Source organism: Anomaloglossus baeobatrachus, chromosome 5 (genome assembly GCF_048569485.1).
Source record: "Anomaloglossus baeobatrachus isolate aAnoBae1 chromosome 5, aAnoBae1.hap1, whole genome shotgun sequence".
In the NCBI taxonomy this organism is placed as follows: domain Eukaryota; kingdom Metazoa; phylum Chordata; class Amphibia; order Anura; family Aromobatidae; genus Anomaloglossus; species Anomaloglossus baeobatrachus.
Genome location: NC_134357.1, coordinates 86,147,810 through 86,163,360, shown reverse-complemented (window position 1 = coordinate 86,163,360; position 15,551 = coordinate 86,147,810). Strand labels below are relative to the sequence as shown.

The 15,551-nt window shown below is 47.1% G+C and overlaps 1 protein-coding gene across 1 annotated transcript in view; it reads right to left on the bottom strand.

Moving 5' to 3' along the window:
• RTKN2 (rhotekin 2) overlaps window positions 1–15,551 on the bottom strand; it is a 115,676-nt gene that overhangs the window by 42,971 nt on the left and 57,154 nt on the right. Inside the window, exon 5 of the mRNA XM_075352340.1 lies at window positions 3,693–3,810. Within this exon, the coding sequence (XP_075208455.1) occupies window positions 3,693–3,810 (118 nt within the window). The remainder of the gene's footprint in view (window positions 1–3,692; window positions 3,811–15,551) is intronic.

Genomic DNA, 15,551 nt, shown 5'->3' with positions numbered 1-15,551 from the left:
AAGTACTGATTTAAGGAGGCATTGTTCACAAGGTAATATGTAGAGAAGCCTGAAGACACACCCCCTAGAGAATTTTGTGAGCCACGCCCCCTTGTAAAGACCATAAATCTGAACACTAAAAAAAAAAAAAAAAAAAGGCACATACCTTCTTTTTCCAAAAATAAGACCTCCTCTGAAAATAAGCCCTAGCAGGGATTTTCAGCATTTTCAAAGCAAGGCTTAAATATAAGCCTCCCCAGAAAATAAGCCCTAGTCGCGGTTCAATAATGAAGTGTCCGTGCAGCTAAAAAAAGTTAACGATACCGCAGGACACTTCATCATAGCAAGAGAACAGCCCGCAAGGATACTCACCAGACGCCGAGCGGGAGGACCTACAGTGGATCTCACACCCCCACACATCAGATCACACACCCACAATCACCCATCAGATCACACACACAATTACCCATCAGATCACACACACACAATCACCAATCAGATCACAGACACACACAATCACACACAATTACCCATCAGATCACACACTCAAACACATCCAGCGATAACGATTTCTGAGACGCAGTGTGGTGGAGCACAAGGACCTGTGTCTGCAGATGGAATGAATGCTTACAGGACCTGCGATGCGTAATTTCCATCTTTCCCTGAGCTGAAGGCATTCTGTACTGCCGGATGTGGTGAGTGACTATTGAGTGTGTGCGATCTGATCAGTGATTTTGTGTGTGTGTGCGCCCCAGAAGCAGGGGAGGACGGCGTGCAGCATACCTGCTGGGAGCAGCTGCCGGAGATCACAGGATGACCTGGGAGCCATGTAGATTTCCGGGATCTGGTATGAGTCTCCTAGGAAGGGAAAGGGGGTCTGCCTTTTATTGTTTTTTTTTTTGTTTTTTTAGGGGGTAAGCTTACCCCCAACCATGTTTCTCCAAGAATAAGACCCACCCCGAAAATAAGCTGCAGCACTTTTTTGGGGGCAAAAAAAAAAAATAAAAAATAAGACTCTTATTTTTGGAAAAACACAGCATCTCCGGGTTCATGAAAAAAAAAAAAACAAAAAAAAAAAACCAGCATACTTAAAGGAGCAGTGGGAATAAAACAAGAGCAAAAACTGTCCACATTTACCCACCGACAGGACCTGTCCACATTTACCCACCGACAGGACCTCTTAGCCTATGTGCACACGCTGCATTTTTCATGGCGTATTTGGTTAGAAAACTGTATGACTTTGCTTCCCCAGCAAAGTCTATAAGTTTTCATTTTTGCTGTCCACACAGTGCTTTTTTTTAGCTGCATTTTTGGAGGCAAAAAAAAAAAAAAAAACACATCAATTCTTTTCTGTGTTTTTCCACCCATGCAATGCATTAGAAAAACGCAGCAAAACGCAGTGAACAAAAACGCATCCAAAAACGGAGGTAAAAAAGGGATGCGTTTCTTCCGCTGCGTTTTTGCCACGGGTGCATTTTTTTCGGACAAAAACGCGCAAAAACGCTGCATCTTTGTGGTCACAAAAAAACATGCGCACAAAGCCTAAAAGGTTATTTTACATGTCATTGTTTAAAAAACTGGCAATTTTTTTTCCCTAATATCACAATCTATATTAAAAAGAAAACAAAAAAGGGGCCATTCTATATTCATTAGAAGCAATATAACAGACTAAAGCCCTATTTTTTATTTTGGAGTGTTTAAGTGTCATTGTGAAGGGAGTGGTGATCCTGTGGTATCAGCTGTATATAGAGGTGTTGTGTGTCATTGTAATCCTGTCTCTGATGATTATGAGCCTGCTGAAAGCCATTCCTGGAAGGGCAGGACGTAGGATTCTGAAATAGCTGCATAGTGGCCACACGGAAAATTGCAAGATTTCTAATTTTTATTAATATAGACAGACATACATTAATATATTAGTTGGCACCATTGAAATTGTCCAGAAAATGAGGTGTTTCTCTTGGAAAATTATTGCTAATGCACATGTTTATGTAAACAACTTTGTTTCAAGCAAGTGATGCTCCTTCAAGCTCACCTGTGGCAAGTAACAGGTGTGGGCAATATGAAAATCACACCTGAAACCAGATAAAAAGGAGAAAAGTTGATTCAATCTTTGCATTGTCTGTCTGTGTGTGCCGCACTAAGGCTATGTGCCCACGTGTGCGCTCTGCACCGCAGCTAAAAGGTGCGCTTCAGAGCATGGTGCCTGCAGAGAACGTGTGCTCTGCATGCTGCCTCTCCCTATAGACAGCATGCAAACCGCACAGAAGAAGTGACATGTCACTTCTTAGAACGCGCGCTTCGGGCAGCAGCCGAAGCGCTGCGCTCTAATACGCCACATGGGCACGGCTCCTGAACAATCTCCATAGATTGTGCAGGGGACGCAGGACGCATGCAGTTACGCTGCGGTGCAGATCGCAGCGTAACTGCATGTAAACACGCAACGTGGGCACACAGCCTAAGTATGGAGAACTAGAGAGAAGAGAACTCTGAGGACTTGAGAACCATAATTGTTGAATAATATCAAAAACCTCAAGGTTACAAGTCCATCTCCAGAGTTCTTCGTGTTGCTTTGTCCATGGTGCACAACAAACAAGAAGTTTACAATCCATGGCACTGTAGCTTATCTGTCTGGATGTGGACAGCAGAGAAAAAAATTGATGTAAGATTGCAACAGAGGATAGTCCAGATGGTGGATAAGCAGCCCCAATTAAGTTCAAAATAAATTCAAGCGGTCCTGCAGGCTCAGGGTGCAGCAGTGTCAGGGCGAACTATCCAACATTTGAATTAAATGACATGCTTTGGCAGGAGACTTAGGAGGACCCCACTGCTGACACACAGACATAAAAATGCTAGACTGCAGTTTGCCAAAATGTATGTAAGTGAAAATCCTTTTGGAAAAGCATCTTGTGGACAGACGAGACCAAGAGATTCTTTTGGTAGAGCACATCATTCTACTGTTTAACCGAAAACAGAATCCGGTCTATAAATAAAAACACAGTACCTACCTACAGTCAAATATGGTGGTAGTTCAAAGAGGTTTTGCTGCCTCTGAAATTCTGTGTCTTGACGGAGTGTAAAGAAAAAGAACGTGTATAACAATATATCTAGTTGCAATAATTTTCTGGGAGAAATACTTCATTTCATGGAACAATTTCAAGAGTGCCAACACTTTTACCCATCCCACCGAAATTAATTTATTTATCCGACATCCATAGCCAACTGTGATCTGTCCTTTTATAGCAGGTCCCCACAAGAGGGAGCAGCTTCACATCTTTTACACTTACATTACATATATACAATTTTAACACAAATCAGATACAAATTGTCAGCGATGTTCATAGAAACGATTCTCTACCGGTAAGGGGTCCAATTCCAGGCAGCTTTTTGAAGGGGCCGCAATGCTTATGAAATGACTGCAGTCCCTATACATTGCTCTCTGTACCATCCACTTAGTATTGACTGCAGTGGTGGATATTCCAGCAATTTCCCATTCACGCCAATGAGGCAACGCTGCAATACCCTATACAGCCGCTACTATGTGATGTGATGTAACCAATGATCTGATATTGATGACATTTTAAGCATAGGTCATCAATATTGATTTTTTTTCTTCAACTCCATGCCCGCGTGTATGGGCAGCTTTTATCCAAGCTCCGATACATTATGCACAGTTCGTTAATACAAACATCATATGATCATATTCAGATACTTACAATACAATCGTGTTTTCAAAGCAAATATCGGTCATTGTTTTGTCCACGATAACCATATCTGTATCAAATATTTCATGGCCAAGTCTCAACATGCAGAATACTGCGAAACGATCCGATTCTGTAAAGAAAGCAAAGGTCACGTTTTTTACTGTTTGCTGCATTGTACAAGAGTGTCAATGTGGGTCATCCCTCCTGTCTCGCATACATGTGCACGTCTGCTTCACAAGGGAATGCATGTGTATTGTACAAACACCACTGGTAGCGGCATATTGCCAGGAACAGCAATAGAGTGGAGCGTCCTACTACAAACAGTCCAATCCTCTTGTCCAGCAGCATCATCTATTGGATGAGACAGAAGGGTCCCATACACATAGATATAGATGAGCAGCCGGTCTCACAGAAAGGACAGTTTCCAACAACTTGAATGTGTAGGAAGAGCTTAAAACAGGTCCCCCGTGCACCTAGAACCACAGGCTGTTCTGGGTAGAGATGAGAAAACCTTTGGAAGTTCAGTTCGGAGGGAACATTCGAACCTTAGATAAGCTTCAGTTTGTGACCCTGATGACCCTGACTTGACCTGAGCCCCAATGGAAGTCAGTAATTGGGCAGTTTGTGTCTCTGCCCACATGCAGCTGTAGCGTACCACGGGGCCTTAGGGTACTCGTCACCGGGCCAGTGGTTCCTTGGGGTAGCTGTGACTGGCCTGACCCGGCTCCGTGACCCCATCTGCTACATGTTAAACAAGAACAGCAAACAAACAGTACAGATGGGGATGGAATGAGGGTGACGGGCCCCTGGGAAGCGTGTCACCGGTTGCAGCACTGACTGGGGTCTCGGCCTCCTCCGCCACTGACCCTTCCTGCGACTAGTGCTTTCCCAGGGGCAGTACTGGATGGGAAATGGGGATGCTTCGCAGCGCCACCCACGGTATGTGGCCAGGAATTAGCTGCTGCTGCACAGTCTCTCTCCGGGGCAGGTGTTCGGTGCAGCCGGGATGGTGTCGCTCCCCACGGGTGGAGCTGGGGACCCCGGGACTTTTGTGAGAATGGAGGCGGCAGTCCACGGGAGCACCGGAGTGCAGGGTGGCTACTCACAGAGTCACCAGGTGCGGGTTCCAGTCACTTTATTTACTGGCTCAGGTGGTATCACACCCCGGGTGCTGGTCCTCGCCATCAGAGACTCTGGTTGATCCCGGGCAGGTCAGAGGCTGGATCCGGTTTGGTAATCTGTGACCTTTCTCCTCCATGCACAACTCTGTACTCTTCCCCGGTCCTAGCCCGTACGGCCAGCAGCCTGGGCCTCTCGTGGGTCGGACCTCTATCCCATTTCCCAGGCTCCCTCTCTGCTGCCACGCCACGGCCACCCAAACTAGGGCTCTGTACCTCTCTTGTGCTCAGTCCCATGCTCTGGAGACTGCTCTCTTCTGGTCCACGATTTCAAGTATCGAATCCCGTCTCTCTAGGTGTTACTGGCCCCAGATTGGTGGTGCTGTCTGTTCGGTGTTACATCCGGACAGCTCTGTTCTGCCTCAACGAAGGCCTGACAGCCTCCCTTCAGGGAGCTACACACTGTGCGTCTGCTCTGTCTCGTGTCCAAGCTTGTTCTGCCTGGCTAAAAGGGTCTCTACTCCTAACTGCTCATGACCCCACCTTTGCAAGTTGTTATGGCGACCTGTGTCTGCTAGGAACTGGCTGAGTTACTTCCTGACTGTGTTTGTAGAAACATTGTTAACCCTTTCTTAGTGACTGCTTCTCCCTGCTGTATGGTGGTGTGAGGTGTGTGAAAACTTACCAGATTAACATCTTGACCTGCTCGGGAAGGATATAATGATATACCCTGTAGCGACTAGTCTCATGGGCGCTACACAGCCAGCCATAAGCAGACACTTGCGGTTGTTTTAAAAATAAATAATTTTTTTTTTGGTTTGTTTTGTGTGTGCACATTACATCTAATACATCATGCTGATTTTACCCCCGTGTGAGCTGTACAAACATTGCACGCGGCTGAGTTGATATCACTCATACCCGAGCACAGCGCTGTTCACTTGAGTGGTTTGCACTCGTAATTCACTCGAACTTCGAACCCGAACTTTGGGGGGGGGGTGTTTTGGAAGTCGGTTTCCAAACCCAAACCTCGAACCTCAGGTTTGCTCATCTCTAGTTTTGGGTCCATCACTCCCTAACTGTCCCTGTATCTAGTAGAGTACAGTAACAGATCTTTAGAAAAAGTATTTCTAAAGGTCCTTTATGATATGCTAATGAGGGCTGTGGCTAGTAGCAAGGGCATTACTTCCCTGTCTAATCGACACTTTTAGCATGTTATCATGCCCTCGTTATTACAACGGTCAGTATTATGGCAGGGCGATACAAAGTCGGGCATGCGTGCAGCTTTGTACCAGTCATCTTTCAGGTTTTTTTTTTATGCTTGGTGTATGCGTGTCGGCTTCAAAGACGCATTTCCAGTCATGCACCCTACTCCTCTCTGAAGCTGGGACATATACACCCGGCTTCTGAGCAGTGTGCATGACTGGAAGTTTGGACAACTTTCAATCATGGGTAGCGAGCGTTTGTAAAGCCAGGTAAGCATAAACCTAGTGTCAAATAAGCTTTGTATCGCGCTGCTGTGGAACCCCTGAGGCTCCAGTCGCCACAGAGGTACTGCACCTCAGCCAGAGGTGTGGTATTCCATACTTTGGTAAGGAAGAGATCATCCACTGGTTCACTCCCCCACCGGGTCAGGGTTAGGGCTTGGTGCCATTAATGCCACTGGTGATGACACCTCCCTCCCCCTAATCCGACGTGCCTGGGGTGGAGTCTAGTTAGTCAGAGGACACTGTAGTGGGAGAGTTAGACAGTTGGAAGGAGCAGCTCGACCCAGGCACAAGACAGAAGGGGTCTTTAGGCCCACAGGGAGTGCGCCAAACCCTCATGGACTCGTTCCACATACAGAACATTGGAGTGGAGGGACTTGGCCACAAATGGGGAACCGGTCCCTAGACTAGAGGAGAAGAACAAACGTGCTCATCTAGTAAAACTGGAAGCCTAGGTCACTCCAGAGGCCAAAGCCAAACCCGCACACGAATCCGCTGGAAGGTGAGCACAAAGGACCAAAGGGACCAGGTTGACAGGCTCCCCTTGTGAAGGATCCGGACACCTGCTCAGGGTACTGTGTGTGTAGGCATGGGACAGGAGGGCAAATAGTCAGCGCAGGAAGATGACCAGAGAAGGCACAAATGAAGGGTGCACCGGTATTGACCTCCGACCTGACCGTGATCGACTGGAGCTCATCACAGTGATTCCCAGTATTCCAAGGACAGCATTTGATCATCCGGACGTGATAATCTGGAACCTGCCTCAGTGAGTAAAAACCTTGAGACTGCACCCCTGTTGCTCCGTTATTCGCCTGTGCCCCTGGCCCTGCACCCCCACCATCTTAGACCACTACCTCCTGCACCCTGGGGCCCAGCTCTACCTGTGGAGAGCTATACCAACCAAGCTGCGTCACTATCTGCCACAGAGGTCCCATTCCGAAGCATCGGCTATCTCTCGCCGAGTACCACAGGTGGCGTCACGACAAACTATCATCCCCATCATTTCCCTTTTTAACGACACCGCCAGGGTCACGGAATCGGGCCTTGCCACCGCAGCATCCCAGAAACAGAATCGCGGCCTGGTAATGAGTGTCCCACGGCCCCGGTGGGTGTGTCACTGCCATGACGCTGGCAGTTGTAAATCATGTTATCACACCCATGAGGGCATGATAACATGCTAAATAAGCAGATTACTCGGGGAACTAACGCCCCTGCGATTAGTCACAGCCCTCATTAGAATCTCACACTATCTTTAGAAAGACTTTTTCTAAATATCTGTTTGTGTGCTTCTAGATGCAGAGACTGTTAGAGAGGGATTCTAGAAAATGCACCTAGAATGGCTAGTGGTTCTGGGTGCACTGGGGAACCGATAGGAACCCTTTAAAGCGAACTAGTCCCCATGGAAAACACTCTACCTGGAGATATAGAGTCAATATGTCAGTAAGTGACGTTACAATACTGCCGGGCTACCTTACTGAACGTGCGGCTACCAAAGAAAATAAACTTATTTCCTCCAAGGAGCTGCCAGTTTTCAGTCATGAGGGTGTGTACAGAGGGATTACAGTCACTGCTCTCTGTAAGACTGGAACTTCCATTGATAGCTCATGGCGCAGCTCATCTATCCAGAGCGAGCGGTCAATAAAAGTGTAGGGGTGTGTTTACATCTACAACTCACAATATAGTGAGTGGTGCTGTTAGTGGTGACTGTAGCCTCTCTCCATGCATACCCTATGATTGATAGCCGGCGGCTCCAGAGAGGAAAGAAGTTCATTTTCTCCCAGTGGCTGCATTTTCAGTAATACAACCAGACAGCTTTGTAACACTATTTACCTGCAAATGACCTTTTAATATATGCCGAGGTGACAGGTTTACTTTAAATATAATCTGTCCTCTGGATTTTATACCCCAAACGAATTGCATGTATATAAAGCCACTTTTATTCTCATTGAGTCCTCACTTTTCTTGTTGAAATCAGTTTTTCTGTTTTAGAGAAATCCATCAGTGAAATTTTATGCTAATGAACCGCTAGTGCAGTGGGGATGGACATTGCACATACCTCCCTCCTGCTTCTTTCCCCATTCCCCGCCTGCTGCCAGCCTCATATCTTGGACAGGTCACTGAAAGATGAGTGACCCGTCAGTAAGAGGCAGGAGACGGGCAGGGGGTGGGGAATCGGAACAGAGATAGGAGACAAGGAGTCCAGCCCACTGCACTTACCCCTCATTAGCAAACAATTTCAGCTATGGATGACTTTGCAAAACGGATTTTTACAAGAAATATAAGGATTTAATAATAATTTAATAATAATAATAATAATTTAATCTGCATTATAGCGCCTTTACATACATGCCATCAGTTTGGGGTATAAATCCTGATGACAGGTTTTCTTTAAAGCCATGGCCAATACAGCCCTCGTGCATTCCTCAGCATCCGCTACATTCATTGTCTATGGGACTGGCTGATATTGCCGAGCGCTGTGCGAGATATTCCCCAGTTGCACCTGTTGTAGGAGGAATATGGCGGTACAGTGAGGCCCTATGAAAGGTCTGTGGGTGCCACACAAATCTCAGCTGTATGGAGCCATAATACAACCATGGGGCCTAAGGATACACAATGCAGGAAGATGAAAGGCAGCTGGTAAAAGGTGGCGAGTAATAAATGTTGGAGATTAGAATATACCGTAATGATTAATGATAACACAGTGACCATAAACAATCTAATTACTGTGGGGACGGCCGGACCGCCGTCCAATGTCTGATCGATATGTACAGCATTTATTTGATGGGGTGACTGTATCGAGTGATGAGTTACAAAAGCATTCCTATCTCTTAATGGAAATATTTCTTGCCAGTATTAAGGGATTAAGTCTGCTGGCCGTGTATAAAAGCCTATTACAAGCAAAAGCCGCTTATATTGCCATGAAAGGCTGTAAATTAAAAACTTGAAAATGAGGATAATAAAATGTACAGGGGGAAAAAAAAAATAAGTTTATAGATAGAAATGCAAAATTATATTTTCATAAATCTAAGCCAAATTAAAAAATAAAAGACACAAATAGAAAAACACACAATAATACAGATAAGTACAATAATTACGTGTACGGGAGTTAAAAACAGCCGTCCACTTACCTGCAGCAGAATTGTAATTGTACATTATCTTCCAGGCTCACTGGGGACACAACAACGTTCCCCGCGGCCATCAAGACAATCCTCGCCATTGTTTTTTCTATTTTAGATTGGTTACCCATGGCAACATTTATTTCTTTACACAACGTATGAATATCCCCCAGAGTGCAGAACGCTGCAATAATACATTAGAGCTTAAACAGATCGGACATGTTCCCATGAGGTAGTAACCTGCAGATATTAAATTACAAGACTGTCTGGCCACATTACTGAAAGTGCGGCTGCTGGGAGGAAATGAACTTTATTCCTCCCAGGAGCGACTGAAGTCACCAATCACAGCACTGAGAGTGGAGGCTGTAAGTATGTCCCAGCACGCTCATAGAATGGGAGAGTTTGAAGGGACCTCAAAAGGGACATCAGATCCAACCCCCCCCCTGTGAGTGCAGGCTTTCCTAAATCACCCCGGCTATATGTTTATCCAGTTCTGCTTGAAGAGTTCCATTGATGGAGCGCTCACCACCTCCCATGGTAGCATGTTCCACTCTCTGACTGCCCTCACTGTCAGAAAGTTTTTCCTAATGTCTAATCTGAATCTCCTGAATTTTAGTTTCATCCCATTGCTTCTTGTACTTCCTTCTGCTAATGAGAATAGGGTAGTTCCCTCTGGACTGTGACCACCTTTCAGATATTTTTAGATCGCTATTAAGTCACCTCTCAGCCTTCTCTTTATCAAACTAAACATTCCTAGTTCTTTAAGCAGTTCTTCATAGAACATGGTTTGCAGACCTTCTACCCTTTTGGTGGCTCTTCTCTGGACTTGCTCCAATATATCGATGTCTTTCTTGAATTGGGGTGCGCAGAACTGTACACAGTATTCCAGGTGCGGTCTGACCAGGGAAGAGTAAAGGGGAATAATTACCTCTCGATCTAGATTCAATGCTGGTCTTGACTCTGACAACTCAGTCTGCACACAAGTACTGTACAGTAGGATGTCAGTCAATGTCAGGATGTGCTTACAGCCGCCGCTCAAAATGCTATGTTCAGTGACTAACTGCTCCATCTGTAGGAGGTGGTCAGATCACCCCACTCCTACAATGTACATATAATGTATATTAAAGATGATATTTTATTGCTGCTGCTAATGTGTATGGCTGGAGATTTAGCAGAGCCGGAGCTGAGCAGTACAGCGAACGGCACCCTCTAGTGACTGATAGTTTTAAGAGGTTTATTGCATATTGTATTTTACAGTCTTTTAGTGTAATTTGTCATGTGTGCTAATGCATAACTGTATAATGTAAATGTGCCGCCCCAGCAGTGGATCGAACCGCTCGGATCCGGGAGGTAGTGCTCGTTCGTGGCTCGAGGGTTTCCGGACCCGGGGGCTTAGGGGCCACACTCAAAATGTATAAGGGGATATTTACAGGGATTTAGTATAGTTCGTGACTCCACCCGTGGTGTGCGGTAATTGTGAGTACTGCCGCTGCCGTAGGGAGTACCCGGGGTGATTGAGTGGGGCAGCTAGGTGACGTTGCCCTCCACAGGTAGGGGTAGGCCCCGGGACTCTGGATGGTGATGCAGAAACACAGCGCAGGGGTCAGTCTGGTACTCACTCAGCAATGAAGCAGACGCTGACAACAGGGTAAACCAAGTCTCTGAATACTGCTGCCTTTCAAGGGGAGCTCGTCCGGGTCCCGTCCCCTGCAACACTGTAACCTTCCTCCTGGTAATAAATTTTAGAGTGTCTGTTGTGGTCCGGTAACTTGGAGCTATCCAGGCCCCGCTCCCCACTGTGGCTAAGTGGAGGAGCCTGCTCTCAGGGCTCACGCTTGGGATTTCAGTGGGCTGCTTGTTTGGAAAGCCCTATCCCCCCTCGTTGCGCTAGTGCCCCGATTCTGGAGTTAGTGGAAATAGTCCATAAAGGCCCTGTTCTCCGCAGGTTAATTTCCGGGTTGCCTTAAGCTTCTCCCCGACCTATGGTCCACGTACCCAGTCGTCACTTAGGTCCCGGACCGGTGATAGGACCAGGATGCTGACCGTTCTTCTTGACAGGTCCCAGGCACCTAGCCTCAATCCCCTGCGACCGGGGGTCGGACTCCTTTAGGTCCAGACCACCGTCTGCGACCTAGTTTTCCTTTCCCCTGGGAGCTCCAATTCCCAGCTTCCTCAGAGCTCCTCACAGCTCGACGGTCACTACAGAACTGACTGACCTTGACACCTCCCTGTGACCCCTAGGTGGGCAGCCCTATTCCAGCTTAAGCAGCCCACTGGTGTGCCTGACAGGTGTGGTGCAAAGTGTATCTAAGATTTGTGAATGCTGATGGAGGCAACACAGCAGGATAGAGACTCAGAACCACGGGGGGTTGAATACTGCACGGGGAGGGCAGTTTGTGCAGTACCCTGTGACGACCTGAATAGTCCAGGGGCGTCACATAAAGCATAAGGATGTTAAGCAGGAATGCTTACAGATAGGTATTAGAGTAAGGAAAGCTTTTAGTATGTACAATATTGAGATACTTCCTGCATGCCGGGGAACCGAGAGCCAAGATGAGAGGAGTGTCAGAGAGTAGAGGGTCTAATAGCCAGACAAGCCAGGAGAGAGTTCTACAGAGAGGTCCCCGAGGTGTAGATGAGCCCTGGTGTGGGGTCCGTCAGGGAATCAGGAGGTCTTCTCCATTGTGTCATGAGCTTAAGACTCCGCTCATGTTGGGCAACTTAGACACCATCCGAGGCGGCAATGGGACACGGGAAGCCACAAAGTTAAGAAACAGGGAAAAGTATAAGTTTAGAGACTTAGTCGCTGGAAGGCGAATACTCGCTAGACAGGAAAAATAGGTAACAGAACAGCAGCAGCAGAACAGGATTATATGGCCATGTCTGCCCCGAAGATAGCAAGTCAAATAAAGGGTTCGTTGTTGTGTTGCAAAGAATCTCTCAGTATGATGTTTTGTCCTGCTACATCTCCGACAGTGACTGGCGATGGGGTGGCAGACATGCCCCTGAAGACTCAAGTAAGTGTCGCGCCCCCCAGCCAGGGCGCAACACATGCACAAGTTCAGACTAGTGAAGTGGAGCGGACCCCAGTCGGCCATCACCTGGCTCCCTCTTACACGTGCATGACTGAAAGCCAAAAACTCTTGAGAGGAGTAAACTTAATGCAAGGGCCCAGAGCACTGTTATGTTCTCTGAATTTGCATTTTGGGAACTTTCTCAGCTTCTCATTGAACCTGATTACTTGCCAAGAGCAAGCGCTGCCTGAGTATGAGCACCGACACTGCACCATCAGTGTATGCTTGCACTGGGGCTCAAGCAAAGGCACACATGGTATGGACGAGTGCGTAATGAATGATTATAAATTATATAGGTCCATAGCGCAACATACGGCTATGGATTCATTATCAACATTTACAATGAGCTGCAAAACACCACGATGGACAGCTCAAGTAACGCCAATCTCAGAAAATTATGGACTCTTGTTTAAATAAAATCATCATCAATCCTAGGTAACAACATTATCAGCATTTCCGAAAACAAACCCTGTTCTGTTGTCACTAAAAAACTGCACAGAGTCATTATTGAATTCAGTAATAAACATTATAGAGCACTGTACAATATAACATTATCAACTACTGTAACATCCTCCTCTGTGGCCGCCCTGCTAAGGCTATGTACGCACGTTGTGTTTTTTCCTGAGTTTTGGCTGCGCTTAAAACTGCAGCGTGTAATTGTCAAAATGCATGTGTGCAGCCCCCGTGCGAGCAGTCGGGCTGCTCGGATCCGGATCCGCAGTGTGTCTCGAGGGACTCTCCGAACCCGGGGGTCACGCGGACACTTCAAATCAAAAAGGGGACGTATTTGTACGGGAATAGCCATAGACACTCTTGACGCCACCCACGGTGTGTGGTGAGGTGTGGCACCACCGCTGCTGTTGTGGGGCGCACCCGGGGGCGATGGGATGGCAGCTGGATGTTAACCCCTCCGTGGGTAGGAATGGTTGCCCCGGGGCCCGATGTTGCTGTGCTGAGGATAGTGATGGCAGGGGCCGGCGCGCCTGGTCAGACCAAGGGATTTCAGGTTACTCACGATTAAATTAATCAGACAAGTCCAATCGTTAACCAAGGTGCTGGTGGCCGGCCGCCGCAGCTGGGTGTATTCTGGTCCCTCACCCGGGGTGATGGCCTGTGTCACTTTCCTCTGCACTGTTTTTGGTGTGGTGGACTTCCCCGTGTGGAACACGGGAGTCTGCTCCCGGTACTTCTGTTGGGAGCCTTGCCCGCTGACGCTTGGGATCTATCGGGCCCTGGCGGATGCCCTATCCCTCTCGGTGGGTGGTTGTCTGCTTTTGGGACTTTGGTTGGGACAGGACCTATAATCCTGCCCTCAATTGGTTAACTGGCTAGGCCGTTGGTTCCGGTCCTGGCTTCAGGGTCCAAGTACCCCCTCTGTGCACGGTTTCCGGGTCGGTTCTCCGGTGTCGGTACTGGCGGCTTCCAACCCTGTCCTGGTCCACCTCGGATCTCCGGCTGCCGTCTTCATGTCTCCTGACAGACACGGACCACCATCTGCCACCTAGCCAATATGCCGGGGCTCCAACCCCGACGCCTCTGCTCTCTGGCTTTACACTTGAGCTTCCGTCTTTCTCCTCTCCTCCTGCTCCACTCCTCTCCACTCAACTCTCAACTTAGAACTCTTCCTTTGAACGCATTCTTTTCCCGCCCCTGGGTTCTCTAGACCCCTAGGTGGGCGTTCTCCATCCGCCTGGTCCCGCCCACTGGTTTGCCTTTCCTACCCTGGTGGGGGGTGACTAGGATTTGGTTGGCTTGGTTTAACCCTGTGAGGGAAGGTGTTGTGCGGGGACCTACTCTGTGTGACCACCTGGCGGCGCCAGGGCGTCACACATGCGTTGTGCTTCCCCAGTAAAGTCTATGAGAAGTCTGCAAATTCCATGCTCCTGTTGCTTTTTTTTTTTTAAAAGCAGCGTTTTGAATGTTAAATATTTGTCAAAATTGATGCGTTAAAAAAAACAAACAGCATTTCTTTTGTGCGTTTTGGTTGCATTTCTACCCATTGAAATCAATGAGGTGTGTCAAAACACAACCAAAATGTTTAGCTGTGCGCTTGCACTGCATTTTTGTTGCGTTCTACATGCTTTTTTGACAAACAAAACGCAGGTCTTTCGGCCTCTCTCTCTGTCGGTCTTTCCCTCTCACCCCCTCTCTTATACTCACGATCACCGGCGCCACGCGGCATTGCACGGTGTTCACAAAGCTCTGGCGGCTTCTCCTGCTTTTGAAAATGCTGGCCGCTCATTATTCCATCTCTAATTTCCTGCTTCCCCCGCCAATTGGTTGCATTCAGACGAGCTCCCACACTGAGTGACAGGTGTCTCACTGCAATTAATCACAGCCGCCGGTGGGCGTGTCTATGTAGTGCAGTATATACGGATAAGGCTGCACATCAAACTTAAATAGTATAATGCCTCAAGCATATGGACAAATATTGGAATATACAATGAAAAATGCTACTTGCTAATTTGAACATGTGAATAATGAATTGCATACCTGCCATAAATATTGGGAAAAAGGAGATATTTAGCAATCGCATTGATCAATGTAACTGAGCCCCAAGGCCTCGTCAAGGCATATCTCTATATTGGGGTCCCTAGCTCTGTGACCCTAACTGTGTGTCATCTCATTGCAATTAAAAACTGCTGTGGGTGGAGAGGGGTAACTAAGGACTTTCTTATATAGGAGATGGAAAAAACATGGCCGAAAGGGGCGGAGCTGTGTTCACATTCAGAAAAAAACTACATATAACTGAATAGGATAACTGAAGTGAGCACTAATATATATATTATGAGTGCAAGCCAAAAATTACATACTATATACGGATAAGGCTGCACATCAAACTTAGATAATAGTATAATGCCTCAAGCATATGGACAAATATTGGAATATACAATGAAGTGCTCACTTCAGTTATCCTATTCAGTTATATGTAATTTTTTTTTTTTTTCTGAATGTGAACACAGCTCCGCCCCTTTCGGCCATGTTTTTTCCATCTCCTATATAAGAAAGTCCTTAGTTACCCCTCTCCACCCACAGCAGTTTTTAATTGCAATGAGATGACACACAGTTAGGGTCACAG